The following is a 27864-nucleotide window of genomic DNA, read 5'->3' on the forward strand; positions in this document are numbered from 1 at the left end:
AGTGGTGTCAGGTTGTGTGTGAGTGGTGTCGGGTTGTGTGTGAGCGGGGTTGGGTTGTGTGTGAGCGGGGTTGGGTTGTGTGTGAGTGGGGTTGGGTTGTGTGAGTGGTGTTGGGTTGTGTGTGGGGGGGTTGGGTTGTGTGTGGGGGGGTTGGGTTGTGTGTGAGTGGGTTTGGGTTGTGTGAGTGGTGTCGGGTTGTGTGTGAGTGGGTTTGGGTTGTGTGTGGGGGGGGTTGGGTTGTGTGTGAGGTGGAGTTGGGTTGTCTGGTGTCAGGTTGCGTGTGAGCGGAGTTGGGTTGTGTGAGTGGTGTTGGGTTGTGTGTGAGTGGTGTCGGGTTGTGTGTGAACAGGGTTGGGTTGTGTGTGAGCGGGGTTGGGTTGTGTGAGTGGTGTCGGGTTGTGTGTGAGCGGGGTCGGGTTGTGTGTGAACAGGGTCGGGTTGTGTGTGAGCGGAGTTGGGTTGTGTGAGTGGTGTCGGGTTGTGTGTGAGCGGAGTTGGGTTGTGTGTGAGCGGGGTTGGGGTGTGTGTGAGTGGGGTTGGGTTGTGTGAGTGGTGTTGGGTTGTGTGTGGGGGGGTTGGGTTGTGTGTGGGGGGGTTGGGTTGTGTGTGAGTGGGTTTGGGTTGTGTGAGTGGTGTCGGGTTGTGTGTGAGTGGGTTTGGGTTGTGTGTGGGGGGGGTTGGGTTGTGTGTGAGGTGGAGTTGGGTTGTCTGGTGTCAGGTTGCGTGTGAGCGGAGTTGGGTTGTGTGAGTGGTGTCAGGTTGTGTGTGAGCGGGGTCGGGTTGTGTGTGAACAGGGTCGGGTTGTGTGTGAGCGGAGTTGGGTTGTGTGTGAACAGGGTTGGGTTGTGTGTGAGTGGGGTTGGGTTGTGTGAGTGGGTTTGGGTTGTGTGAGTGGTGTCGGGTTGTGTGTGAGTGGGTTTGGGTTGTGTGTGAGTGGATTTGGGTTGTGTGAGTGGTGTTGGGTTGTATGTGAGTGGTGTTGGGTTGTGTGTGAGTGGATTTGGGTTGTGTGTGAGTGGAGTTGGGTTGTGTGAGTGGTGTCGGGTTGTGTGTGAGTGGTGTCGGGTTGTGTGTGAGTGGATTTGGGTTGTGTGTGAGCGGAGTTGGGTTGTGTGAGTGGTGTTGGGTTGTGTGTGAGTGGATTTGGGTTGTGTGTGAGCGGAGTTGGGTTGTGTGAGTGTTGTCGGGTTGTGTGAGTGTTGTCGGGTTGTGTGTGAGTGTTGTCGGGTTGTGTGTGAGCAGGGTTGGGTTGTGTGTGAGTGGATTTGGGTTGTGTGTGAGCGGAGTTGGGTTGTGTGAGTGTTGTCGGGTTGTGTGTGAACAGGGTTGGGTTGTGTGTGAGCGGAGTTGGGTTGTGTGAGTGGTGTCGGGTTGTGTGTGAGTGGGTTTGGGTTGTGTGAGTGGTGTCGGGTTGTGTGTGAGTGTTGTCGGGTTGTGTGTGAGTGGTGTCGGGTTGTGTGTGAGTGGGGCTGGGTTGGGAATAACTGACTGTAACTGCGTGCTTGGCCTTTCACCAGCTCTGCATGGTGTCTCTCAGTCTCTTCAGGACCCTGCTCACTCTCAGCTGTGAGGACGTCATGCTGCAGCTCATTCTCAGGTACAACGTGGGGCGGAACATTTTCACTGGCCATAGGGTGGGCCAGGGGCTGGCTGTGCTGGCCAGACACAGATTGAGGGTCCGGTCAGAAGAAAGGAGGCACGTGTCAAGGATAAGCAGCTCAGGTGAAGCAAATCCCTCAAGGAGTACACTCAGAAAGGAACGCAGGAGGGCAGCAAAAGGCCTAGCGAAACCCCTGGTAGGTGCAGTAAAGATAAGCCCAAAAGGATTTTTAGGTATGTTCTGTGAAAGGAAGGTCAGGGGCAGAATGGATCCCTTTAAGGATCAGACAACAAAGGGTTAACAGAGAAAGGGATGTCACAGGTAGATAGGGTCATTTAGAAAGCTTTTGGCACATTGGCCTTTATAAATCAGAGTATCAAGTACAGGAGTTGGGATGTTATATTGAAGTTGTATAAGATGGTGGTGAGACCTAATTTGAAGTATTGTGTGCAATTCTGGTCATCTACCTACAGGAAAGATACCAATAAGATTGAAAGAGTACAGAGAAAATGTACAAGGATGTGTCCCGAGTTATGGGAGAGGGTTGAAAAGGCAAGGACTTTATTCCCTGGGGCATAGGAAACTGAGAGGAGAATTGATAGAGGTATACATAATTATGAGGGGTAAATGCAAGCAGGCTTTTTCCACTGAGGTTGGGTGAGACTAGAATGAGAGGTCATGGGTTAAGGGTGAAAGGTGAAATGTTTAGGGAACATGAGGGGGAAGTTCTTCACTTAGAGAGTGGTTCAAGTGGGAGATTATCTGACAAGTGGAAGTGGAGGATGCAAGGTTAATGTCAACATTTGGATGGAAGGGGTATGGAGGGCCATGATCTGGGTGCAGGTTGATGGGGTGGCAGTATAACAGTTCGGCACAGACTAGCTGGGATGAAAGGCTTGTTTATGTGCTGCCATGTTCCATGACTATCAGTGTGATCATCTATTTGTGGAGCTACAGGACTTAAGAGGGTACTTATCTGTATTTACTGTTTAGAAGGACATGGAAATGAGGGAGTATGGGAAGGGCACAGTGATATCCTGGAATTTCATGACAATACACCAATGCTCGAGATCTTGAAATGGATAAGGGTGGATAAATTCCAGGCTTGACTGTGTGAATGTTGTGGGAAGGAAAGGAGGAAGGTGTTGGAATCTGCTGGGTGGGAACTTATGTAGATACGTAGATTAGTTTTATTGGTCACTTATCCAGAGGTTTTAGTATCTTCGTTGAGTATGAGTGAGGTACCGGAAGGCTGGAGGGGGTAACGTTGTGTCTTTATTTTGCAAGGACATGCCAGGGAACTGCTACGCAATGAGCCTAATATCAGTGGTGGGAAAGTTAGTGGAAGAGATTCTGAGAGATTATCCCTAACCCAAACTCTACCTTCATTTGGAAAGGCAAGGACTGATTAGGGAAAGTCAGCATGGCTTTGTGTGTGGGGAATCACGTCTTGTGAATCTGATGGAGTTTATGGAAGTGGTGACCAAGAAGGTTGATGAGGACGTGGCTGAGGGTGTTGTCTACATGGACTTTAGTGAAGGCTAGTCCAGAAGTTTTATTACAGGTCCAGGGTGAGCTGGCCAGTCGGATGCAACATTGACTTGGTGGAAGGAGGCAAAGGGATGTGATCTTCTATTTTCTACTCTGGCCTCTTACCTCTTCTCCTCACCTGCCCATCTTCCCCCGCCCCCCCCCCCACCACCACCTCTAGTGCCCTTTCTTCCCTTTCTCCCATGGTCCACTCTCCTCTCCAGCCCTTTGCCTTTTCCTCTTGTCACCTCCCAGCTTCTTACTTCATCCTCCTTCCCCACCCACCTGACTTCATCTGTCACTTTCCATACAGTGAAGTGCATCTTTTGCATCAACAACCAACACAGTGCCAGGATTGTGCTGGGTGGCTCGCAAGTGTCGGCACGGTTCCGGAGCCAAGATAGCACGCACACAACTTACTAACCCTGACCTTAACCTGTAGGTCTTAGCGATGTGGGAGGAAACTGGAGCACCATGTGGTCACGGGGCAAACCTGCGTGGTCAGGGGAGAACGTACAGGCAGTGGGAGAATTGAACCCAGTCGCTGGCACTTTAAAGCATTAAGCTAACTGCGATGCTACCATGCCAATAGCATATGTATGATGCTCAGGTATCTTACAGCGAAGGGTTGTAATGTAAACCGGGTGTTACTGTAGAGTCAGGCTGATGTTTGGACCTGGTACAACCCTGTAGGAGTGAGGACACGTTGGTTAACCAAATCTCATCACAACACCGGCAGGTATCTGATTCCATGCAATCATGTGATGCTAAGCCAGCGGTGTGCCGTTAAGGATCAGGATTTCTACGGGAAGACGGCCGATAAGTTCCTGTCCCTGATCCCAGAATGCTGTAAGCCTGAAAACCTGGGCTTCTTCGAGAGGGAGGAGGAACACGCAGTGTGGTCTAAAGGTGAGAGGGGCATGGGTTGTGAGGAGAGCGTCCTGGACAGACTGGGCAGTGGGTGTCGGGTAAGAGAGGGAGGTGAAGATAGCCATGGTACGGGCAGTGGGCTGGAGACAGATCATCAGGATGGCAAAGGGACATGGAGGGGAGCAGAGAGAGATGGAGGGGAGCAGAGAGAGATGGAGGAGCGTAGAGAGAGATGGAGGGGAGCAGAGAGAGATGGAGGAGAGCAGAGAGAGATGGAGGAGAGCAGAGAGAGATGGAGGGGAGTAGAGAGAGATGGAGGGGAGGAGAGAGATGGAGGAGCGTAGAGAGAGATGGAGGAGAGGAGAGAGATGGAGGGGAGCAGAGAGTTGTGCAAGGGAGATGAGACTCTCTCACAGCAAGATGCCTCAGCTCGGTGTGTATATTTAGTGGAAAAGTGCAATTGATGGAGAGACTACTTCAGGAGCGTGAGTACATAGAAAATAGAACATAGAACACAGAAACTTGTACATAGAACGTTCCAGTACAGTACAGGCCATTAAGCCCACAATGTTGTGCCAACTTTTTAACCCACTCTAAGATCAACCTACCCCTTCCCTCCCACATAACCCTCCGTCTTTCTATCACCCATGTGTCCCGAATGTATCTGCCCCTACCACCATCCCTGACACCCACTGCTCTCCGTGCAAAAATCCTACCTCTGACATTCCCCCCCCCCCCATACTTTCCTTCTATCACATTAACGTTATGCCCTTGGTATAGCCATTTCCACCCTGGGAGAGCGTCTCTGGCTGCCCACTCGATCACTGCCTCTTACCATACTCTTTGCCTGGCCCATCTCCAGTAACCCACGGCCCTCTGGTGTGCAGGAGCTGAGCTCCTGCCCCCTCTTGTGGCTAGTGCAGGGATTTCAGACAAGTCTCATGGAATATTGAGCCGCTTTGTACAAGCACGACAAACAAACAAGAGTGCAAATGCAAAAAAAGAGAATAAGAAATAAGCAATAAAAATGAGAATACAAATTGTAGATTTTTTTAAAATGAGAGTTTACATTGTGGGAACATTACAGTGGTGGGGCGAGTGAAGTTATCCCCTCTGGTTCAAGAGCCTGTTCCTGAACCTGGTGGTATGAGTCCTGAGGCTCCTGTACCCGCTTCCTGATGGCAGCAACAAGAAGAGAGCAGGTCCTGGGTGGAGGGGTCCCTGATGACGGATGCTGCTCTCCTGTGACAACACTCCATACTGATGTGCTCAGTGGTGGGGAGGGTTTACCCGCGATGAACTGGGCCGTATCCACAACTTTTTATAGATTTCGTGTTTCCATACCAGGACACGTAGGTGGTCATTTCCCCTCCACTGGATGACCGGGGTGAGTGATGTTGGGGATAGTGTTGTGGTGTGGGACTGTGCTATGTGGGCGTGTGACTGTACTGATACAGCCCCTGTGTTTCTGTAGGACCTGGGGTGTGGGGTGTGAATGTGTACCTGTTACCCCTCACTGCACGGATACAGCCCGTGTTCCTGTAGGACCTGGGGTGTGAGTGGGAGGGTTTTGATGTGTGAATGTGTATACTGTTACCCCTCACTGCACTGATACAGCCCCTGTGTTCCTACAGCCCACGGGAGCCCGAGTATTGACACGTCCACAGTGATGACTGCCGTGCCAAAACCCTCGACCCCCTCACGCATCTCCCTCTTCTCGCGACAGCAGAGCACGGGCTCGGATGGAGGGATTCCCCCCCGGTCACCCGGCGAGGCTCCGAGCGACCCCACCACCTGCAGCCCCTCCCACGGCCGATGGGACGAGGTGTCCGAGCTGGACTCCAACTACCTGGAGTACTTGCAGGACGCCCGCAGGCATATTGACCTCTGCGTCAAGGCATGTGGCAGGTGGTCGGCTCCGTACGATGGCCAGGAACCGGATCCCCTCTCCGCTCAGCCCCTCCCAGAGGATGTCGACACCATCCGCCTGCACATGGACCACTTCGGAGCGGATCGGACCCGGACCAGCTCTGTCCCGGGGCAGGGCCAGCTCAGATCGGACCCCTTTGGCAGGAGGGAGCCCCTGGAAAATGGGGACTGGGTCAGTACCACGCCACGCAGTAAGAAGCGCAGTCTGCGGAGGGAGAGGGTGAAGGCTGCCCCCCCTAAGGGCAGAGGGCTGAGGCCCGACAGAGACCAGCTGGGCAGGGTGCACGCAGAGGGCAGGGTCTCCCTGCTGAACGGCGGGAGCAGCAGTGGCCCGGGTCTTCCTGGGCGGGCCGACAACTGCCTGGCGGTGAAGAAGGTACGGAGAGACAGGCCCCAGCGAAGCCACCCCAGGAGGGAGGTGACCGGCAGCCGGAGCGGGGTCCCTTGTGAGCCCCACATATCATTGGCAGAGGGTGGGGAGGAGGAGGGCCGGGCAGGGAGCAGGCCCGGCCTGGACACACTGGCAGGTGGCAAGTCCCTCGACAGCCTGATTGACGAGCTACTGGACCAAGCTCCCGCGGAAGCCAACGGCAGAGGCCTCAACGTGGAGAAGTTCTCCCAGGAACTGCTGGAGATGGAGGCCGAGATGGGAGGCTGGCATCGGATGGAGGAGAAGGTTGCCAGCGGAGGGGACCCACTCACTGAGGAGGAGGCGGAGGATGAGGACGGAGAGGAAGAGGAGGACGAGGACGACAGTTACCAGCTGGTCCCCGGGAGTAGGACTTTAGCAAGAGTCCAGGCGCAGGTGCCTGTCAGCAGCCATCTCCCTGAGCCAGCACAGGACCTGCCCTCCACAGGTAAGAGCAGCGTCAGGCTGGATGATGAGGGGTCTAGAGTAGAGGGCTGAGGTTTAAGGTGAGAAGTAAGAGGTTTATGGGAGCATCTGAGGAGGAACCTGCCCTCCGGAGGGAGGCTGGGATCTGGAACTCACTACCTGAGGGAGGTGCTGTGGGTAAAGATTCTCACAACGTGAAAGTTGTACCTGGACTCCATCCACAGCTCAGTGAATGTATCAGTAGATAAGAAGCTCTTGGAGTAGTAACCTTCAGGGCCATGACTGTAAGAGGGTTGCAGCTACTAAAGGATCTTGACAGATTGGGAGAGTGGGCAAAGGTATGGCAGTTAGAGTATAGAGTCGGGAAGTGTGTGGAAGGAATAAAGGTGTGGACTATTTTCTAAATGGGGAGAAAATTCAAAAATCAGAGATGCAAGGAAACTTGGAGTCCACATGCAATATTCCCTAAAGGTTAACTTGCAGGTTGAGTCGATGGTGAAGAAGGCAAATGCAATGGTAGCAATGTTTTTGAGAGAAAGGATGTAATGCTGAGGCTTTACAAGGCTGCCTTTAGAGTATGTGAGCAGCTTTACGTCCCTTATCTAAGAAAGGACATGCTGGCATTGGAGAGGGTCCAGAGGAGGTTCATGAGAATGATTCCGGGAATGAAAGGATTGATGTTTGAAGAGATTGGTGACTCTAGGTCCGTACTAACTGAAGTTCGGAAGAATGAAGATCTCGTTGAAACCTACCAAATATTGAAAGGCCTAGATAGACTGGATGATGAGAGGATACTTTTAATAGTGGAACAGTCTAGGACCAGAGGGCACAGCCTCAGAATAGAAGGATTTCCCTTTAGAACAGAGATGAGGGGGAATTTCTTTAGCCAGAGGGTGATAAATCTGTGGAGTTTACTGCATTGCCACTGACAGCTGTGGAGACCAAGTCATTGGATACATTTGAAGCAGAGGTTGATAGGTTCTCGGTTAGACAGGGTGTTGAAGGTCAACCTTGATGGAACGGTGGAGCAGACCCGATGAGCCGAATGGCCTCGTTTTGCTCCTGTGTCTAGGGTCTAGTAGCCTGGAGAGGCAAGCAGGGGGTAAAGTGGATAAATCCCCTGGTTCAAATGGATAACCCATTCCAATAAAGAGCCTTGGACCTAGAACATTAACTCTGTCTCTCTCGACAGGTGCCACTTGACTCGCTGAGTGTTCCCAGCAGCATCTTCTGTTTTCATTTCAGATTTACGTTCTTTAATCTTCATGAGGGAATTCAGGAGGGCATTGCAGAAACCTTGCCATAACCTGTAGATCCGAGGCCATGTTTGACCACTGCTCTCCACTCCCACTTCTGCTCAAAAAGACAATGTCGGGACAAGCATGGCAACGACAGACCAGTCAGCTTAACCTCAGGGGTGGGGAGAGTTCTAGAAACAATACTCAGGGATCTCATTAATAGCCTCTTGGACAAGTGTGGATTGATTGGATTTGTTCAAAGTGACAACATATAACAAACAATCGGATGAACCAACGGGCAGGGTAGATTGGGGAAATGTGGTTTAAAAAGTCACAGAGCAATGCAGCAGATTTACAGGTCCTTCAACCCATCCAGTCCATGCTGACCACGCTGTTCACCCAGCTAGTCCCGATGTCCCGCACTCCCGTCATCTCCCAGCCTCCATACTGACGAGGCTTTCAGACAGAACTTAGGACTTATTTAATTACTTGACCCTGAACTCCTGCCTGTGTGACCATAACATGTAGGAGCAGAATTAGGCTATTCAATATTTGGTAGGTTTCACTGAGATTTTCCCTCATTCTTCCAACTTCAGCGAGTACAGGCCTAGAGCCGGCAAACGTTCCACATATATTAACAGTTTCATTCCTGGAGTTACTCTTGTGAACTTCCTCTCGACCCTCTCCAATGCCAGCACATCATTGCTGCTGACAATATTAACATTGGTGATTAGGGGTCAACCCAGGTGTCTGAATGACTCGGCCAGAGGTCCTGGTACCCTCCAGTAACTCAGCCTCTGCACCCCTACACCCTGACACATTGCCTGGCTCACAGCAGCCCTTCTCTCCACTGTCTTGGTGTCACCTGCAAGACCAGCAATTATTTCCCCCCTGACACCCATCCCCTCTATATTCCCATCCAAGTTCTTCCTAAATGATCCTATTGTACCCGCTGTGAACACTCCCACCGCTGCCCGTAAGAAGTTTGTGTGTTCTCCCTGTGACTGTGGGTTTCCTCTGGGTGCTCTGGTTTGTGTGTTCTCCCTGTAGAATTAGATAGCATGTTTGCCGGGTTAGTGCTTTGTTCAGGGTGTCAGATGTGGGAATTCTGGGAGACCTCCAGTCTCCCTGATGGCCACATCTGCGCCAGGTGCACCGAGATGCAGCTCCTCAGAGACCGTGTTAGGGATCTGGAGCTGCAGCTAGATGACCTACTGCTTATCAGGGAAAGTGAAGAGGTGATAGACAGGAGCTACAAAGAGGTAGTCATCCCTAGGCTACAGGGGTCAGAAAACTGGGTCACTGGCAGGAGAGGAAAGGGAAATGCCCGGATACTGGAAAGCACACCTGTGGCTGTCCCCCTCAGCAACAAATATTTTGTTCTGGATGCTGTTGAGGGGGATGACCTGACAGGGGACGCCCACGGTGACCGGGTCTCTGGCGCTGTTGTGCAGGAGAGAAGGAGGGAGAAGACAAATGCGGTAGTCGTGGGGGATTCCATAGTCAGGGGAACGGACAGGAGATTCTGCGAGCCTGATAGAGATACCCGCATGGTGTTTTGCCTCCCAGGTGCCAGGGTACAGTATGTCTCAGATCGGGTCCTGAATATTCTGAAGGGGGAGGGTGAGCAACCAGTTGCCTTGGTATATGTTGGTACCAATGACATAGATAGGACAAAGGAAGAGGTCCTGAAGAGAGATTTCTGGGAGTTAGGAAGGAAGCTGAGAAGCAGGACCTCCAGGGTAGTAATCTCGGGATTGCTACCTGTGCCACATGCTAGAGAGGGCAAGAGTAGTCGGATCAGGCAGATGAATGCGTGGCTGAGAGACTGGTGTAGGGGGCAGGGCTTCAGATTCTTGGATAATTAGGATCTCTTCTGGGGGAAGTATGACCTGTTCAAAAAGGACAGGTTACACCTGAACCCGAAGGGGACCAATATCCTGGCGGGAAAGTTTAATAGAGCTGTTAGGGAGGGTTTAAACTAATTTGGCAGGGGGATGGGAACTGAAATGATAGAGCAGGGGAAGGGGAAAACAGAAATAAATCTAAGATAGTGAGCAGTAAAGGTGTCAGGAAAGACAGGCAGGTGATGGGGCAAATTTGTAGCCATTGGGGTGAGTTGCAGTGAAATCAAAGCGAAAAGTACCAAATACTGGTTTTAAGGTGTTATATTTAAATGCACACAGCATAAGGAATAAGGTGGATGATCTTGTTGTACAGCTACAGATTGGCAGGTATGATATTGTGACCATCACTGAGACCTGGCTAAAGGATGCATGTCTCTGGGAGCTGAACATCCAAGGATACACGGTGTATCGGAAGGATAGGAAGGTAGGCAGAGGGGGAGGTGTGGCTTTATTGGTAAGAAATGACATCAAATCATTAGAAAGAGGTGATATAGGATCGGAAGGTGCAGAATCTTTATGGGTTGAACTGAGAAATTCCAGGGGCAAAAGGACCCTGATGGCAGTTATTTATAGGCCTCCAAACAGCTGCAGGGATGTGGACTACAAATTACAACAGGAAATAGAAAAGGCTTGTCAGAAGGGCAGTGTTATGATAATTGTGGGGGATTTTAACATTGGAGTGGATTGGGAAAATCAGGTCAGCACTGGATCTCAAGAGAGAGAATTTGTAGAGTGTCTGCGAGATGGCTTTTTAGAACAGCTTGTTGTTGAGCCCACTAGGGGATCGGCTGTACTGGATTGGGTATTGTGTAATGAACCGGAGGTGATTAGAGAGATTGAGGTGAAGGAACCCTTAGGAGGCAGTGATCATAACATGATTGAGTTCACTGTGAAATTTGAAAAAGAGAAGCCGAAATCTGATGTGTCGGTATTTCAGTGGAGTAAAGGAAATTACAGTGGCATGAGAGAGGAACTGGCCAAAGTTGACTGGAAAGGGACACTGGCGGGAAAGACGGCAGAGCAGCAGTGGCTGGAGTTTATGTGAGAAGTGAGGAAGGTGCAAGACAGGTATATTCCAAAAAAGAAGAAATTTTCGAATGGAAAAAGGATGCAACCATGGTTGACATGAGAAGTCAAAGCCAAAGTTAAAGCAAAGGAGAGGGCATACAAGAAAGCAAAAATTAGTGGGAAGACAGAGGATTAGGAAGTTTTTAAAAGCTTACAAAAGGAAACTAAGAAGGTCATTAAGAGGGAAAAGATTAAATATGAAAGGAAGCTAGCAAATAATATCAAAGAGGATACTAAAAGCTTTTTCAAGTATATAAAGAGTAAAAGACAGGTGAGAGTAGATATAGGACGGATAGAAAATGATGCTGGAGAAATTGTAATGGGAGATAAGGAGATGGCGGAGGAACTGAACGAGTATTTTGCATCAGTCTTCACTGAGGAAGACAGCAAGATACCGGACACTCAAGGGTGGCAGGGAAGAGAAGTGTGCACAGTCACAATTACGACAGAGAAAGTACTCAGGAAGCTGAATAGGCTAAAGGTAGATAAATCTCCCGGACCAGATGGAATGCACCCTCGTGTTCTGAAGGAAGTAGCTGTGGAGATTGCGGAGGCATTAGTGATGATCTTTCAAAAGTCGATAGATTCTGGCATGGTTCCGGAGGACTGGAAGATTGCAAATGTCACTCCGCTATTTAAGAAGGGGGCAAGGAAGCAAAAAGGAAATTATAGACCTTTTAGCTTGACATCAGTGGTTGGGAAGTTGTTGGAGTTGATTGTCAATGATGAGGTTACAGAGTACCTGGAGGCATATGACAAGATAGGCAGAACTCAGCATGGATTCCTTAAAGGAAAACCCTGCCTGACAAACCTATTACAATTTTTTGAGGAAATTACCAGTAGGCTAGACAAGGGAGATGCAGTGGATGTTGTATATTTGGATTTTCAGAAGGCCTTTGACAAGGTGCCACACATGAGGCTGCTTAACAAGATAAGAGCCCATGGAATTACAGGAAAGTTACATACGTGGATAGAGCGTTGGCTGATTGGCAGGAAACAGAGAGTGGGAATAAAGGGATCCTATTCCGGTTGGCTGCCGGTTACCAGTGGTGTTCCACAGGGATCAGTGTTGGGGCCGCTTCTTTTTACATTGTACATCAACGATTTGGATTATGGAATAGAGGGCTTTGTGGCTAAGTTTGCTGACGATACAAAGATAGGTGGAGGGGCCGGTAGTGCTGAGGAAACAGAGTCTGCAGAGAGACTTGGATAGATTGGAAGAATGGGCAAAGAAGTGGCAAATGAAATACAATGTTGGAAAGTGTATGGTTATGCACTTTGGCAGAAGAAATAAATGGGCAGACTATTATTTAGATGGGGAAAGAATTCAAAGTTCTGAGATGCAACGGGACTTGGGAGTCCTCGTACAGGATACCCCTAAGGTTAACCTCCAGGTTGAGTCGGTGGTGAAGAAGGCGAATGCAATGTTGGCATTCATTTCTAGAGGAATAGAGTATAAGAGCAGGGATGTGATGTTGAGGCTCTATAAGGCACTGGTAAAACCTCACTTGGAGTACTGTGGGCAGTTTTGGTCTCCTTATTTAAGAAAGGATGTGCTGACGTTGGAGAGGGTCCGGAGAAGATCCACTAGAATGATTCCGGGAATGAGAGGGTTAACATATGAGGAACGTTTGTCCACTCTTGGACTGTATTCCTTGAAGTTTAGAAGAATGAGGGGAGACTTCATAGAAACATTTCGAATGTTGAAAGGCATGGACAGAGTGGATGTGGCAAAGTTGTTTCCCATGATGGGGGAGTCTAGTACGAGAGGGCATGACTTAAGGATTGAAGGGCACCCATTCAGAACAGAAATGTGAAGAAATTTTTTTAGTCAGAGGGTGGTGAATCTATGGAATTCGTTGCCACGGGCGGCAGTGGAGGCCAAGTCATTGGGTGTATTTAAGGCAGAGATTGATAGGTATCTGAGTAGCCAGGGCATCAAAGGTTATGGTGAGAAGGCAGGGGAGTGGGACTAAATGGGAGAATGGATCAGCTCATGATAAAATGGTGGAGCAGACCCGATGGGCTGAATGGCCGACTTCTCCTTTGTCTTATGGACTGTGTGGGTTTCCTCTGGGTGCTCCGTTTCCTCCCACAGACCACACTGGTCGGTAGGTTCGATGGTCATTGTAAACTGTCCTGTGATCAGGCTGGGGTAAAATCGGGAGGTTGCTGGGTGGTTCGGCTCGAAGGGGATGGAAGAGCCTGTTCCGTGCTGTATAAATAAAAGAACAGTGCCCCAACCTGACAAACTTCTCCCTGTAACCTTACACAGTTACCTCATTTATTGATTTGATTTTATTCAGAGATTCTGCACTGTAGCAGCACAACAAGCCCAGTTACACCCACTGACCAATTAAACTACTCTCTCCCTCCCCAGTCTCCCCTGCCATTCCCTGTGTTGTATTGCTCTGACTTTGTGATGATGCCTCCCTCTCTCCCTCTTCCCTCCATTAACCCTGTGGTCTCACCCTGACTTTGTGACGATGGGTCTCTCTCTCCCCTCCCTTCCCTCCCTCCCTCCCTCTCTCCCTCTTCCCTCCATTAACCCTGTGGTCTCACCCTGACTTTGTGATGATGGGTCTCTCTCTCCCCTCCCTTCCCTCCCTCCCTCCCTCTCTCCCTCTTCCCTCAGTTCCCTATTGTGTCACCCTGACTTTGTGATAATGGGTCTCCCTCTCTCCCTTCCCCTCCCTCCCTCCCTCGCTCTTCCCTTCATTCCCTTTGTCATAGAAACATAGAAAACCTACAGCACAATACGGGCCCTTCAGCCCACAAAGCTGTGACGAACATGTACTTACTTTAGAAATTAACTAGGGTTACCCATAGCCCCTATTTTTCTAAGCTCCATATACCTATCCAGGAGTCTCTTAAAAGACCCTATTGTATCCAGCTTCACCACCATCGCCAGCAGCCCATTCCATGCACTCACCACACTCTGCATAAAAAAACTTACCCCTGACATCTTGACAGCTCCCCTGTACCTACTCCCAAGCGCCTTAAAACTGTGCCCTCTCGTGTTAGCCATTTCAGCCCTGGGGAAAAGCTTCTGACTATCCACATAATCAATGCCTTTCATCATCTTATACACCTCTATCAAGTCACCTCTCATCCTCTGTCGCTCCAAATAGAAAAGGCTGGGTTCACTCAATCTATTCTCATAAGACGTGCTCCCCAATCCAGGCAACATCCTTGTAAATCTCCTCTGCACCCTTTCTATAGTTTCCACATCCTTCCTGGAGTGAGGCGACCAGAACTGAGCACAGTACTCCAAGTGGGGTCTGATCAGGGTCCTGTATATCTGCAACATTAGCTCTTGGCTCTTAATCTCAATCCCACGGTTGATGAAGGCCAATACACTGTATGCCTTCTTAACCACAGAGTCAATCTGCTTTGAGTGTCCTATGGACACAGACCCTAAGTTCCCTCTGATCCTCCACACTGCCAAGAGTCTTACAATTAATACTATTTTCTGCCATCATATTTGACCTACCAAAATGAACCATCTCGCACTTATCTGGGTTGAACTCCATCTGCCACCTCTCAGCCCAGTTTTGCATCCTATCAATGTCCCGCTGTAACTTCTGACAGCCCTCCACACTATCAACAACACCCCCAACCTTTGTGTCATCAGCAAATTTACTAACCCATCCCTCCACTTCCTGATCCAGGTCATTTATAAAAATCACGAAGAGTAGGGATCACAGAACAGATCCCTGAGGCACACCACTGGTCACCGACCTCCATCCAGAATATGACCCGTCTACAACCACTTTTTGCCTTCTGTGGACAAGCCAATTCTGCATCCCATGCCTTCCTACTTTCTCAATAAGCCTTGCTAAAATCCATATATACTACATCTACTGCTCTACCTTTATCAACTCAGGCTTGTAAGGCATAGCCTGCCTTTAACAAAGCCATGCTGACTATTCCTAATCATATTATGTTTCTCCAAATATTCATAAATCCTGCCTCTCGGGATCTTTTCCATCAACTTACCAACCGCTGAAGTTGACTCACTGGTCTATAATTTCCTGGGCTATCTCTACTCCCTTTCTTGAATAAGGGAACAACATCCACAACCCTCCAATCCTCTGGAACCTCTCCCATCCCCATTGATAATGCAAAGATCATCACCAGAGGCTCAGCAATCTCCTCCCTCGCTTCCCACAGTAGCCTGGAGTACATCTCATCCGGTCCTGGTGACTTATCCAACTTGATGCTTTCCAAAGGCTCCAGCACATCCTCTTTCTTAATATCTACATGCTCAAGCTTTTCAATCCACTGTAAATCATCCCTACAATTGCCAAGATCCTTTTCCATAGTGAATATTGAAGCAAAGTATTCATTAAGTATCCATGCTATCTCCTCCAGTTCCATACACACTTTTCCATTGTCACACTTGATTGGTCCTATTCTCTCACGTCTTATCTTCTTGCTCTTCATATACTTGTAGAATGCCTTGGGGTTTTCCTTAATCCTGCCCGCCAAGGCTTTCTCATGGCCCCTTTTGGCTCTCCTAATTTTATTCTTAAGCTCCTTACTGTTAGCCATATAATCTTCTAGATCTCTATCATTACCTAGTTTTTTGAACCTTTCGTAAGCTTTTCTTCTTGACTAGATTTACAACAGCCTTTGTGCACCACGGATCTTGTACCCTACCATCCTTTCCATGTCTCATTGGAACGTACCTACTCAGAACCCCACGCAAATATCCCCTGAACATTTGCCACATTTCTTCTGTACGTTTCCCTGAGAACATCTGTTTCCAATGTGTGCTTCCAAGTTCTTGCCTGATAGCCTCATATTTCCCTTTACTCCAATTAAACGCTTTCCTAACTTGTCTGTTCCTATCCCTCTCCAATGAGATAGAATTGTGATCACTATCTCCAAATGCTCTCCCACTGAGAGATCTGACACCTGACCAGGTTCATTTCCCAATACCAGATCAAGTACAGCCTCTCCTCTTGCAGGCTTATCTACATATTGTGTCAAGAAACCTTCCTGAACACACCTAACAAACTCCACCCCATCCAAACCCCTTGCTCTAGGGAGATGCCAATCGATATTTCAGAAATTAAGATCTCCCACCACGACAACCCTGTTATTATTACACCTTTCCAGAATCTGTCTCCCTATCTGCTCCTCGATGTCCCTGTTACTATTGGGTGGTCTATAAAAGCACCCAATGTTAGCGGAACAAGTGCTACACATGCCCTTACACTTCCTCCCTCACCACCATTCAGGGCCCCAGACAGTCCTTCCAGGTGAGGCGACACTTCACCTGTGAGTTGGCTGGTGTGATATACCCGATGGCATGAATATTGATTTCTCTAACTTCCGTTAATGCCCCTCTTCCCCTTCTCACCCCATCCCTTATTTATTTCTTTCTTTCTTCCTTCCTCCCTTTCTTCCTTCTTTCTTTCTTTCCTTTTCTTTCTTCTCTTTTTTCTCTCTCTGTCCCTCTCACAATAACTCCTTGCCTGCTCTCCATCTTCCTCTGGCGCACCTGTCCCCCTTTCTTTCTCCCTAGGACTCCCGTCCCATGATACTCCCCCTTCTCCAGCCTTGTATCCCTTTTGCCAATCACCTGTCCAGCTCTTGGCTTCATCCCTCCCCCTCCTGTCTTCTCCGATCATTTTGGATCTCCCCCTCCCCCTCCCACTTTCAAATCCCTTACTACCTCTTCTTTCAGTTGGTCCTGACGAAGGGTCTCAGCCTGAAACGTCGACTGTACCTCTTCCTAAAGATACTGCCTGGCCTGCTGCGTTCACCAGCATTTCGTGTGTTGCTTGAATTTCCAGCATCTGCAGATTTCCTGGTGTTTACCCAATGTTGCTCTGGCTTTGTGATGATGTCCTCTCTCTTTTCCCACTGTAGGTTCGTTCATTGCAGTGCTCTTCGCCAAGCTGGAGAACATGTTGCAGAACTCGCTCTATGTGAATTTTTTGCTCACCGGGATCATCGCTCAGCTGGCCTGCTACCCCCAACCCCTGCTCCGCTCCTTTCTACTCAACACCAACATGGTCTTCCAGCCTAGTGTCAAGTCCCTCATCCAGGTAGGCCAGAGCTCTCCGCCCCATAGCCTGCCCCACCAGCAAAGGCAGGCTGAGCCTCACAGGGCTCTCCGCCCCGTATCCTGCCCCACCAGCGAAGCCCCTCACGGGGCTCTCCGCTTCGTATCCTGCCCCACCAGCGAAGCCCCTCACGGGGCTCTCCGCCCCGTATCCTGCCCCACCAGCGAAGCCCCTCACGGGGTTCTCCGCCCCGTATCCTGCCCCACCAGCGAAGCCCCTCACGGGGCTCTCTGCCCCGTAGCCTGCCCCACCAGCGAAGCCCCTCACGGGGCTCTCCGCCCCGTAGCCTGCCCCACCAGCGAGGCCCCTCACCAGCGAAGCCCCTCACGGGGCTCTCCGCCCCGTAGCCTGCCCCACCAGCAAAGATGGGCTGAGCCTCACAGGGCTTTCCTCTGGAACGAAGGGGGATGAGAGGTCTTGATCGAGGTGTACAGGGTGATAAGAGGCATAGATCAAGTGGATAACCGGGCACGTCTTCCTAGTAGAGGGGGCCCCGAGGGAGCACTACACTGTGGACAGTAGACAGGTTGACCAAGCGGCGGATGTCCGGGATCGATCAGCTTGAGAAGGAGCTGGTCGACCTGGAGTCTCGGCTGGGGCTGACCAATGGGGACCAGCCCCTCTGGGATGAGTACCAGCGGAGGAAGGAGGCACTGAGGCACCTGCAGCTCGAGAGGTCCTGAGGTGCTTACGTGAGGATCTGGACCATGCCTCGCCCTTCTTCTCTCTCTCTCTCGAGGGGGAAGGGTGTCCACAGGCAGCTGGTGGAGTTGCTAGCAGAGGATGGTTCCTCCGTCACGGATCCGGTGAAGTCCGTTCCTTTTACGAGGCTCTCTTCTCACCAGACCAGTGCAGTGAGGGTGCACACAGGGCTCTGTGGGAGGACTTGCCGAGGGTCAGCACTGGGGAGTGATCAGCTCGATACACCACTATCTTTAGTGGAGCTGACTAGTGCCCTCAACCAGCTGCCGAGAAGCAAGTTCCTGGGACTAGATGGGTTCATGATGGAGTTTCTCCAGGCCTTCTGGGACATCCTAGGGGCTGATTATGCAGGGGTATTGGGGGAGAGCATGGTGACAGGGGAGAAGCCCCTTTCTTGGGGCAAAGCAGTCGTGGCCTTGCTGCCACAGAAGGAGGATCTCTGTAGCCAGTGGAATTGGCACCCAGTATCCCTCCTCAGCGCAGAGTACAAGGTCTTTGCCCGGGTCTGGGCTCTGTGCTGGCAGAAGTGGTCCACCCTGACCAGTCCTACACGGTCCAGGATCTGATTTCCCTGTACCGGGGGGCTGGTCTGTCGGTCGCCTTTCTCTCTCTCTCTCGATCAAGGGAAGGTGTTCGATAGGGTGAACCACGAGTACCTTTTTTGAGACTGCGAGCGTTCGGGCTCGGGCTACATTTTGCAGCCGGTATCCGACTGCTCTACGCCACCACAGGGGGCCAGATGAAGATGAACAGGTCCTTGACAGCACCCTTTTGCTTTGGGAGCGGGGTGCGTCAGGGGTGCCCCATGTCAGGGCAGTTGTACTCAGTCTGTGTGAAGCCATTCCTCTGCCCTCTCTGTAGGAGGTTAACGGGTTTGGTTCTACGCAAACCAGACATGGAGGTCGTCCTTTCGGCTTACACTGCTGACGTCCTCTTTATGGTCACCGATCATGTTGACTTGCAGAGGATGCAAGACTCCCTCTTGGTGGGTCAGTGGCAGGGTTTGGAGACGAAGATCTCTGCCCGGCTGGGGCCTCCTTTGTGCGATCTCGTACTGGGGGAGGGCTTTAGTGATCAATCAGCTGGTCACCTCCATGGTGTGGTACTGGCTGACTGCATTGATCCCTCCCACAACGTTTGTGTCCAGGACCCAGAAGAGGCTGGTGGACTTCTTCTGGGGCAATAGGAGGCATTGGGTCTCTGCAGCAGTCCTGAGTCTTTCGATCGTGGAGGGCAACCAGTCATTGGTGTGTGTTAGCACTCAGCTGGCAGCTCTCTGCCTCAGGACCCTGCAGAGTTACCTGTACTGTGAGCAGCCTCCGCCGGGGATGCTGTCTGCAGGAGTGAATGCAAATCCTGGCAGACGGCGTCAGCCGTGCCACTCTGCGGGATCTACCCTGCTTCTATTGGGAACTGTGGAGGGTCTGGGGTCTTGTCTCATCCAGGCAGGGTGCTCTCGTGCCAGTGGGGCTCGGTGCTCTAGCTGCGAGGGGGAACTGGTCCAATAATATCATGGTGGGTGTCGAGGAGGTTTGTGGGGTTACGACTGCACCACCGCCTGATGGGCCGGAAGTGTTCGTCAGACCCAGGCCTCAGGATACCACGCGGGAGAGGGTCCCACACAACGGGAGCCGTCTCACGGGAATGCCCACCGTGCCCGTCTGTGACGCTTCAAAGCGTTTCCTGTACGGGCTGCTCCTGCTCACCTTTCACTTCCTCACCTTCGTCTGCTGACCGGACACGCCCTGGCGATCCGTGTTATCGTCAGGCAGCAGAGGAGGTCCCCAGTGGAAATCTCTTTACACAGGGGTGCTTCCCCTGGACAGTGGGGACCTGGGGTGGAAGGTGTTTCATTGGGCAGTCCTGTACAACAGGTTCCTGAGCAGGTTCACTGACACCCCGTCCACCTGTCCATTCTGTGGCCGGGAGTCAGTATATCACGTGTACACGGAATGTGAGAGGTTTCAGCCCCTGTTTGAGTTTCTCAGGGTGCTGCTGCTGAGGTTCTGGCTGCACTTTAGTCCTTTGCTCCTTGTATAGGGGCACCCAGTACAGAAGGGGACGGGGCGTGGGGAGGATCTCCTGGTGGGCTTGGGCCTGGGTCTGGCCAAGATGACCATTCACAGGTCTAGGTGGCGGAAAGTGGAGGCTGCTGCCCGAGACGACTGCCTGCCCGCCCCCCTTTTCCGAGGATACGTCAGTGCCCGGCTGTCCTCGGAGAGGGAGCATGCGGTCGCGATGGGTACAGTGGGGGATTTGCAGGAATGGTGGGCCCCCAGGGAATTGAGTGTTTTATAGAAAGTGGTAATCATATTTTAATTTGAATTTTTCATTGTCTTGTAAATACAGAATGTTTGCTTTTTGGGTAAGTAAACTTGTTTTGTAAAACAAAATGGCAGTACTGAGGGAGAGTCGTACTGTGGCGGGGGGTGGAATGATAAAGGGAGGGTTGGGACCTTGAGGAGCCCAACAACAGTTGGAGCATGAAGCCAGTTGACGTTTCTGCCACCTCTGCCCCATCCCCATGTCAGCCCTGGATGTGTTCGGACACAGGGACAGCAGCATGGTCCTGCAGGGTGCTGCACCTGCCCCTGCTCACCTCGGTTCCTACATTATGTTGACATGGCTTTGTCCCGCCCTCAGGTCCTTGGGTCAGTCAAGAACAAGATCGAGGTGTTCGCCGCATCGCAGGAGGACTTCCCCATGATGTTGTACAAAGCCAGGAAATACTTAATCGCCCGCGGGAAGCTGGATTGGTCTGACTCCCCCAACTCGGTGCCCCCACTGCGACGCTCCGACAGCTTGGGTAACTCAGACCGCCCGGATCGGCAGGAAGATGGGTACCCGAGGGCTGGACCTTCACCTCTGCCCCGCTCCCCTCTCCCGTCCCCACTGTCCCCGGCCACGGCCCCGGTTCCTCAGCCACGGGGGTATCACGGGCATCAACGGCACTGCAGTGTGAGCCACCAAGTGTGTAACAGTGTGCAGAAAGCACAACAGAAAGAACCGGGGAGAGGAGCTGGCCACGTTTCCACTCCACTTCTCTGATCCCCCACTTCAGCCCCTGTCTCCTGCACTAATCTCAAATCCCTCAAAAAACGTAACGCTGAGCTGTTGGTCAGGCAGACTTGGAGAATGTGAGTGGTTTTGGTCTCCTCTGTGAAAGGATGGGATGGCATTAGAGAGGGTCCAGAGGAGATTATCAGGGAATGAAAAGGCTAATTTATGAGCGATTGGTGGCTCTGGGTTAAACTGGAGTTTAGAAGAACAGCGGGGGGATCTTGTTGAAACCTATCAGATATTGAAAGGCCTAGATAGAGTGGATATGGAGAGAATGTTTCCTATATTGGGGGAGTCTAGGACCAGAGAACACAGCCTCAAAATAGAGGGACATCCCTTTAGAACAGAGAGAGATGAGGAGGAATTTCTTTAGCCAGAGTGGTGAATCTGTGGAATTCATTGCCACAGACAGGTGTTGTCATTGGGTATATTTAGAGCAGAGGTTGATAGGGTCTTGATTAGTCAGTGTGTCAAAGGTTACAGGGAGAAGGCAGAAAAATGAGGTTGAGAGGGGAAATAAATAAATTAGTCATGATGAGATGGTGGAGCAGAAATGGCCTAATTCTGCTCCTGGGTCTTACGGTGGGGCTTTTGTGCCATGGACTCTATGATTTTAACCAAGGGATCTGTGAACCCCAGGGTGGGAACCCCTGTCTTATGGTCTACTTCATATCCGAAACTCTTCCTGTTCTCAGCCGCTGAGCCTGCTGGATTGCAAATTGTAAATCTCACCCCTGTCGGTGAAGGCACTGAGATATCTGTTCTGAATTTTGAGACTGACATTGAGATAATGGGTAATGTGGAGAGGAAGGGGTGGTTGTCAGATGCATGGCGCATGAGGGTCGCTAAATCTCCAGAGTCAGACCAGATCGATCCTAAGATTCAGATTCATTTATTTATCACGTGTACATCGATGGTTTGTGTTAACAGCCAACACAGTCCGAGGTTGTGCTGGGGGCAAGTGTCTCCACACAGCCTGGCGCCTGCAAGTATGTTCTCAGTGTCTGACAGAACAACACGGAACATAACAGAACAACAGCAAAAGGGACCAGTTCCAACCCACCCATGGAGTGGGAGGTGTGGGTCCCTAGCGGAGATGATCTTTGTTAGCCACAGACGAGATGCCGGAAGTCTGCAGGGTACCCACTGTTGTTCCTTTACTTCAGAAAGATGGCAGGTGTTAACCAGATAGCTACCGGTCTGTGAGCCTTTGGCAGTCGTCGTCGTCATCATCTGCCGTGCTGTATGATGTTGTCAGCCATGCTGTTAACAATTTTTTCTCCAGAAGTGGTTTGCCATTGCCTCCTGGACAGTGTCTTTACAAGACGGGTGACCCCAGCCATTATCACGACTCTTCAGAGATTGTCTGCCTGGCGTCAGTGGTCACATAACCAGGACTTGTGATATGCACCGGCCGCTCGTTCGACCATCCACCACCTGCTGCCACGGCTTCACGTGACCCTGAGCGGGGGCTCAGCAGGTGCTACACCTCGCCTGCAGGCTAGCAGAGTGAAGGAGCACCTTACACCTCCTTTGGTAGAGACGTATCTCCACCCCGCCACTCCTTACGGCAGTGGTAAACAAATTATAAGACTTAGCTTCTTTTAGAAAGACGGGATTAGAGGGCTGATATGCAACCTAATCAAGGTTTAGAAAATTAAGGGCCTCTGTTGGTCGAGGTTGACCATGGAGGCTGCGTCTATGGGATACGCAAGCCAGCGCAGTACAATATAGAACAAGCTGTTGCCCGTGCAGCAGGCTCCCCCTCTCCACACAGCTGATGAATGCAAAGGAAGGGCAGGGACCAATGTAGTTTGGCAGCAGCAGCGACGCAGGAGTTGCCGAAGAGTAGGATTCCAGCTCCGGATATTTCTTGGGGGTTTACTCCCAGAGCCTTCCCAGTGAGCGGGTAGAGACACAAGGCAGTGCAGGTTTGAGACCAGTGTTACGGGAATGTCTAAGGTGGCTGCCTGGATTAGAGAGCATGTCTTGAGGAAAAGTTGAGCGAGTTAGGGCATTTCTGCGGAGGGAGGGAGGATGAGAGGTGACTTGATCAAGGTGTATAAGATGATAAGAGGCATAGATAGAGTGGACAGCCAGAGACTTTTCCCAGGGCAAGAATGGCTAATACGAGGGTGCATCATTTTAAAGTAATGAAGGAAAGAATAGGGGGATGTCAGAGGTCAGTTTGCTATGCAGAGTGTTGGTGTGTGCAACTCACTGGCGGGGTGCTGGTAGGATGTACATGGATAAAGGGGGAATGGAGGGTTATGTAGGAGGAAAGGGTTACAGTAGGGTAACAGGTCAGCATAACATTGTGGGCTGAAGGGTCTGAACTGTTCGACAGTGACAGCTTTTCCCCAAGGTAGGGGAGTCGAAAGCTCCGGTGAGAGGAGGAAGATCTAAAGGGAACGTGAGAGGCAAGCTATCCCCACAGACGGTGCCAGGTTTGTGGAACGAGCTGCTCGAGCTGGGTACAACTCCAACACTTAAGAGACCTTTGGATAGGTATGTGGACAGGAAGGTTTAGAGAAAGGCTTCCCAGACGTTTTTATATGCCATGGGCCACTACAGTGAACTGAGGGGGTCTGTGGAGCCCAGTTTGGGAACTCCTGCTGTAGAGGAATGTGGGTGAAACATGGGCAAATGGGGCTTGGTCAGCGTGGATGAAGACAGTATGATGGACATCGCCAAGATGAACTTTGGTAATGTCCTGCTTGGAGGACTGGTCCAGCATATGAGGGACTTGGGATCCAGGGTGAACTGGTGAATTTGAATTTGGGTAAAGGGCAGAGGGTGGTGATAGAAGGACTGGGGAATTGGCATCAGTGGGTTGCCAGGACCCTGCTGCTTGGGGTGGACAGTAAAGACTCAGATGTGAATGGTGCTCTTATACTCCATTCTTCATTCTCAGAGCATCGCCACCCTTTTTCAATTATTTCTCTCTCATTAACAAGTTCAGGATCATGTTCACAGTGTAACCTTGTCTCCATGACAACGATGGAGTTACATCCATGTGGCCACTAATTCATCCACTTTGTCACTGCTGTCTCCTTCTCATTCCTGTTCCAAATGGACGCCCCTCTAATCTGAGGCTGTGCCCTCTGGTCCTCGACTCCCCCAGTACAGGAAACATCCTCTCCATGACAACTTGAAGTAGATTAAAAGGTTGTCACGACATTGTGAGCCAAAGGGCCCAAATCTGCTCACAGTACTCCAAGCGTGGTCTGACCAATGGCTTATAAAGCCTCAGCATTACATCCTTACTTCTGTATTCTAGTCTTCTTGAAATTAATGCTAACATTGCATTTGCCTTCCTCACCACAGACTAAACATGCAACCTGCCCACCTCCCATCCCCATAACACCATCTCAACCCACACTCACTGTCTCAGCAGCAACATTTGGGGTACAAACAGACTTGTCACAAAACACTTTTCCGTTCTGCACCGGGCATGTGTGTCTGCTCAGGGAGTGGATGTGTCAAGTCAGGATAAATATATGCTCACATAGAAAGGGTGTTAAAATGGTGAGTTTGTATAGTGTGTGTGTGTCACATGGCCTCGCTTTGCCCCTCACTGAAGCTGCTGTGTTTGAATGTGTCTCTGTGTTTGAGTGTGAGTGTTGCCCCTCATTGAAGCCGCTGTGTTTGAGTGTGTGTAAGTGTGTGAGCGTTGCCCCTCACTGAAGCCGCTGTGTTTGAGTGTGTGTAAGTCTGTGAGCATTGCCCCGACTGAAGCTGCTGTGTTTGAGTGTGTGTGTCTGTGTTTGAGTGTGTGTGAGTGTTGCCCCTGACTGAAGCCGCTATGTTTGAGTGTGTCTCTGTGTTTGCGTGTGTGCCTGTGTTTGAGTGTGTTGGAGTGTGTGTGAGTGTTGCCCCTGACTGAAGCCGCTGTGTTTGAGTGTGTCTCTGTGTTTGCGTGTGTGTGCCTGTGTTTGAGTGTGTTTGAGTGTGTGTGAGTGTTGCCCCTGACTGAAGCCGCTGTGTTTGAGTGTGTGTGAGTGTTGCCCCTGACTGAAGCCGCTGTGTTTGAGTGTGTGTGAGTGTTGCCCCTGACTGAAGCCGCTGTGTTTGAGTGTGTGTGAGTGTTGCCCCTGACTGAAGCCGCTGTGCTTGAGTGTGTGTGAGTGTTGCCCCTGACTGAAGCCGCTGTGTTTGAGTGTGTGTGAGTGTTGCCCCTGACTGAAGCCGCTGTGTTTGAGTGTGTGTGAGTGTTGCCCCTGACTGAAGCCGCTGTGTTTGAGTGTGTGTGAGTGTTGCCCCTCACTGAAGCCGCTGTGTTTCCCCAGCAGTGAAGAGCCGGAAGCCGTCGCTGGGGGAGCTGATCCTGCGCCACACCAACAGTCCGACCAGAGCCCGGCAAGCTGCCCAGCTCGCCCTGCAGCACGTCCGCGAGGGTCAGGTCCTGCACACACTGACTGGCAGCTCCATCTTCAAGAGCTCGGCCGAGAAACAGAATGAGGCCCTCCGGGTGAAGAATGCCGTGTACTGCTCCCTCATCTTCTCCGAGTTCCTGAAGGAGCTGGCAGCCATTGCTCAGGAGCATGCAGTCACCTCACCCTTTCTGCTGGAAGACAGGGAGGAGTGAGGGAGCCGAGGGAGAGGCGTGGCTCCACTCCCCACCAATGGACAGGACACCCCGGTCAGCACTCCGAACCCCATCCCACAGAATTCCTCGGCAGCACCTTGGATCAGAATGTATCACTCGATCCTCTCCATCAGTGTCCACGGATCCTGGCTGTTTGAGGTTCCCTCCTCTACACACACACACACACACACACATCTCTCTCTGGGCATAGTGCAAGCAGGCACGCCCCTCTGCAAGCGGGCTGTCCACAGAGGGAGAGAGAGGGGCAGTGTTGGACAGCCCTTGGGGAGGACGGGTGCTGCATTCACACATACACTCTATCGATGATGTAAGGCAGAGATTACTGCCATGTAAATATTGCAATATTTTTATAAGAAAAATTGGTTTACGGGAGTTCATTCAGGTCTCTTCTTCCTGCTGCTTCTGAATGTTGGAATGGTAGTAAGAGTCCATTGTAACAGGCTGTTCAGCCCATTGTGTTTGGGCTAGTCAACAAAGAACACAAAACACTGGAGCATTGTACAGGCCCCTTTGGCTCACAATGTTGTGCCAAACTTTTAATCCGCTCCCACATGCTCCTCCACTTTACTGTCATCCATGCGCCTAAGAATTTAAATGTATCCGCCTCTAGCACCACCCCTGGCAGTACGTTTCCTGCACCCGCCACTCCCTGTGTAAAAAAAACACTTCTGACACCCCCCCCCATACTTCCCCCAATCACCTTAAAATTATGCACTTTTATAACCTCTGTCCCGGTTACCGTGTACACCCTCCCTGGTTACACTCGGTTACCCTGTACACCCATGCCTGGTTATACTCCGTTACCCGGTTACCCTGTACCCCCTCCCTGGTTACACCCGGTTACCCCGTACGCCGACTTTCATTCTCCCCCTCCCCCTCCGCCACCCTGAATCGGGGATCCGTATCAATTCCTTTACTAACCGCCTTCTGAAATCCCATAATCGCTGGCCCGGAGTGAAACGTGTGAGCGCAAACCGGAGATTACTGTCAAGTCTCAGGGAAAACGCTCTTTTATTATTTCGCCGGAGGGAGTTTTGCGCAGCGCCCCGCTCTGTCCGCCTTCTCCTCTGCCTCCGACTCGGATGAGTTGGGCTCCATGTGCCTGAGGGAGCGGATGATGGAATTGGCTGCGGGCCCCGGCCTCGCTGCTGCCGCCCAGTGTCGCTCCCACTCCAGCTCGTAGGGACAGACGGCCGCCCGCAAACCTGGGGCGGCGCCGCAGCACGGGCACCCCGCGGGGTCGGAGGGCGGCGGGCGGCGATGGCGCGGGCCGGGCGGAGACTGGGCCAACGGTGGGATCTGCGGGAGCAGTCCGGCCGGGATATCCCCCTCCAAATCGGAGAGAGTGACCGGGATATGGCAGCGTGTCTGCTGGAGGACGGGAGCGGTTCGAATGACTTCCTTGGGTGGTGCGAGCTGATAGGGGGGAGGCCGAGTGGCCTCTCTCAGCGGGATAGGAGGAGAGTAGCCGGGCTGAACAGCCTCCTTTAGCGGGTCGTATAAAAAGGCGGGGGAGTGGGAGGGCAGTTGATCGTTGTCCTTGTGCGGATTGGAGGAGGGAACGGACAGACTGCAGATGGGCCGAGCGGTCTCCCTGAACGTGCTGGGCAGAGCGGACTGAACAGCCGCCCTGAGCGAGGAGGAGGGCAGCCTGCTGATGGGCCGAGCGGTCGCCTTGTCTGGCTGACGGGGGCAGGGCTCCGTTGAACTGCTGGAGGTGGACGTCCCGGGCGCCGGTTGTGGGCTCGGCCCTCGCCTTTCCTGGGCCCACGGGGCGCCGCAGGTTTGGTCGAGCCCCGGCTGGCGAGCGGCAGGCGGAGGCTGACTGATGCTGGAGCGGGACGGCGAGCGCCCGGACAGGACGATGGCCCGCAGGATATCGATCAAGTCCTGGATGGTGAGCATCAGTGCCGAGGAGTCGATGCCGTGCTCCCGGTACCGGGGCTCGGATGGACGTGTGGTACAGAGTCGGGATCTGCTGCTGGAGCTGGAAGACGAACTGCTGCTGAGACGGGCGGGGGTTGGTGGCAGGCAGGCAGGCAACTCCGTGTTCGCAAAACGTCGGGGTGCAGCCACTGGTCGCTGCGGCACCGTGGATCCCGCAGGAGCCTGGGGTGGAAGCGGATTCTCCGCAAGTGAGTCTGACGAGGGAGCAGTTTCCGCAACTGTCTGTTGTACAAGAAGGGGTTCGGGAACTGACAGTGGTAAATTAATAAAGTCCTCGGTGCTGTGCAGAACAAACGGATTCTCCGGAATTGAGTCGGACGAGGCAGCAGTTTCCGCAAATGTCTGTTGTACAACTTGTTTGCCATTTGACTGCGGTAAGGCAGAAGTTCCTGGGACTTGCTGCAGTGAATGGGGAGACTGGGACGTGGCAGAAGATGTCACCACTTTCCTGGGGACAGCGAGGGAGTCTGCAGCAGAGGGAGAGGGGACTGA

At 51.7% G+C, this 27864-nt stretch overlaps 1 protein-coding gene across 6 annotated transcripts in view; it reads left to right on the forward strand.

The window, feature by feature from the left end:
• Window positions 1-26532, forward strand: part of fhip1b (FHF complex subunit HOOK interacting protein 1B) — a 116373-nt gene extending 89841 nt beyond the window's left edge. For 3 of the 6 annotated variants that reach the window (XM_072262445.1, XM_072262447.1, XM_072262446.1), the window contains exons 7-12: window positions 1518-1597; window positions 3870-4039; window positions 5635-6786; window positions 16858-17036; window positions 20400-20562; window positions 25106-26532. In XM_072262445.1, the coding sequence (XP_072118546.1) occupies window positions 1518-1597; window positions 3870-4039; window positions 5635-6786; window positions 16858-17036; window positions 20400-20562; window positions 25106-25404 (2043 nt within the window). In that variant the 3' untranslated portion in view covers window positions 25405-26532. The remainder of the gene's footprint in view (window positions 1-1517; window positions 1598-3869; window positions 4040-5634; window positions 6787-16857; window positions 17037-20399; window positions 20563-25105) is intronic. The other 3 variants (XM_072262448.1, XM_072262450.1, XM_072262449.1) reach the window with 3 other exon arrangements.
• Window positions 26533-27864: the final 1332 nt, after the last annotated feature.

The sequence above is a fragment of the Mobula birostris genome, chromosome 7 (genome assembly GCF_030028105.1).
Source record: "Mobula birostris isolate sMobBir1 chromosome 7, sMobBir1.hap1, whole genome shotgun sequence".
NCBI classification, from domain to species: Eukaryota; Metazoa; Chordata; class Chondrichthyes; order Myliobatiformes; family Myliobatidae; genus Mobula; species Mobula birostris.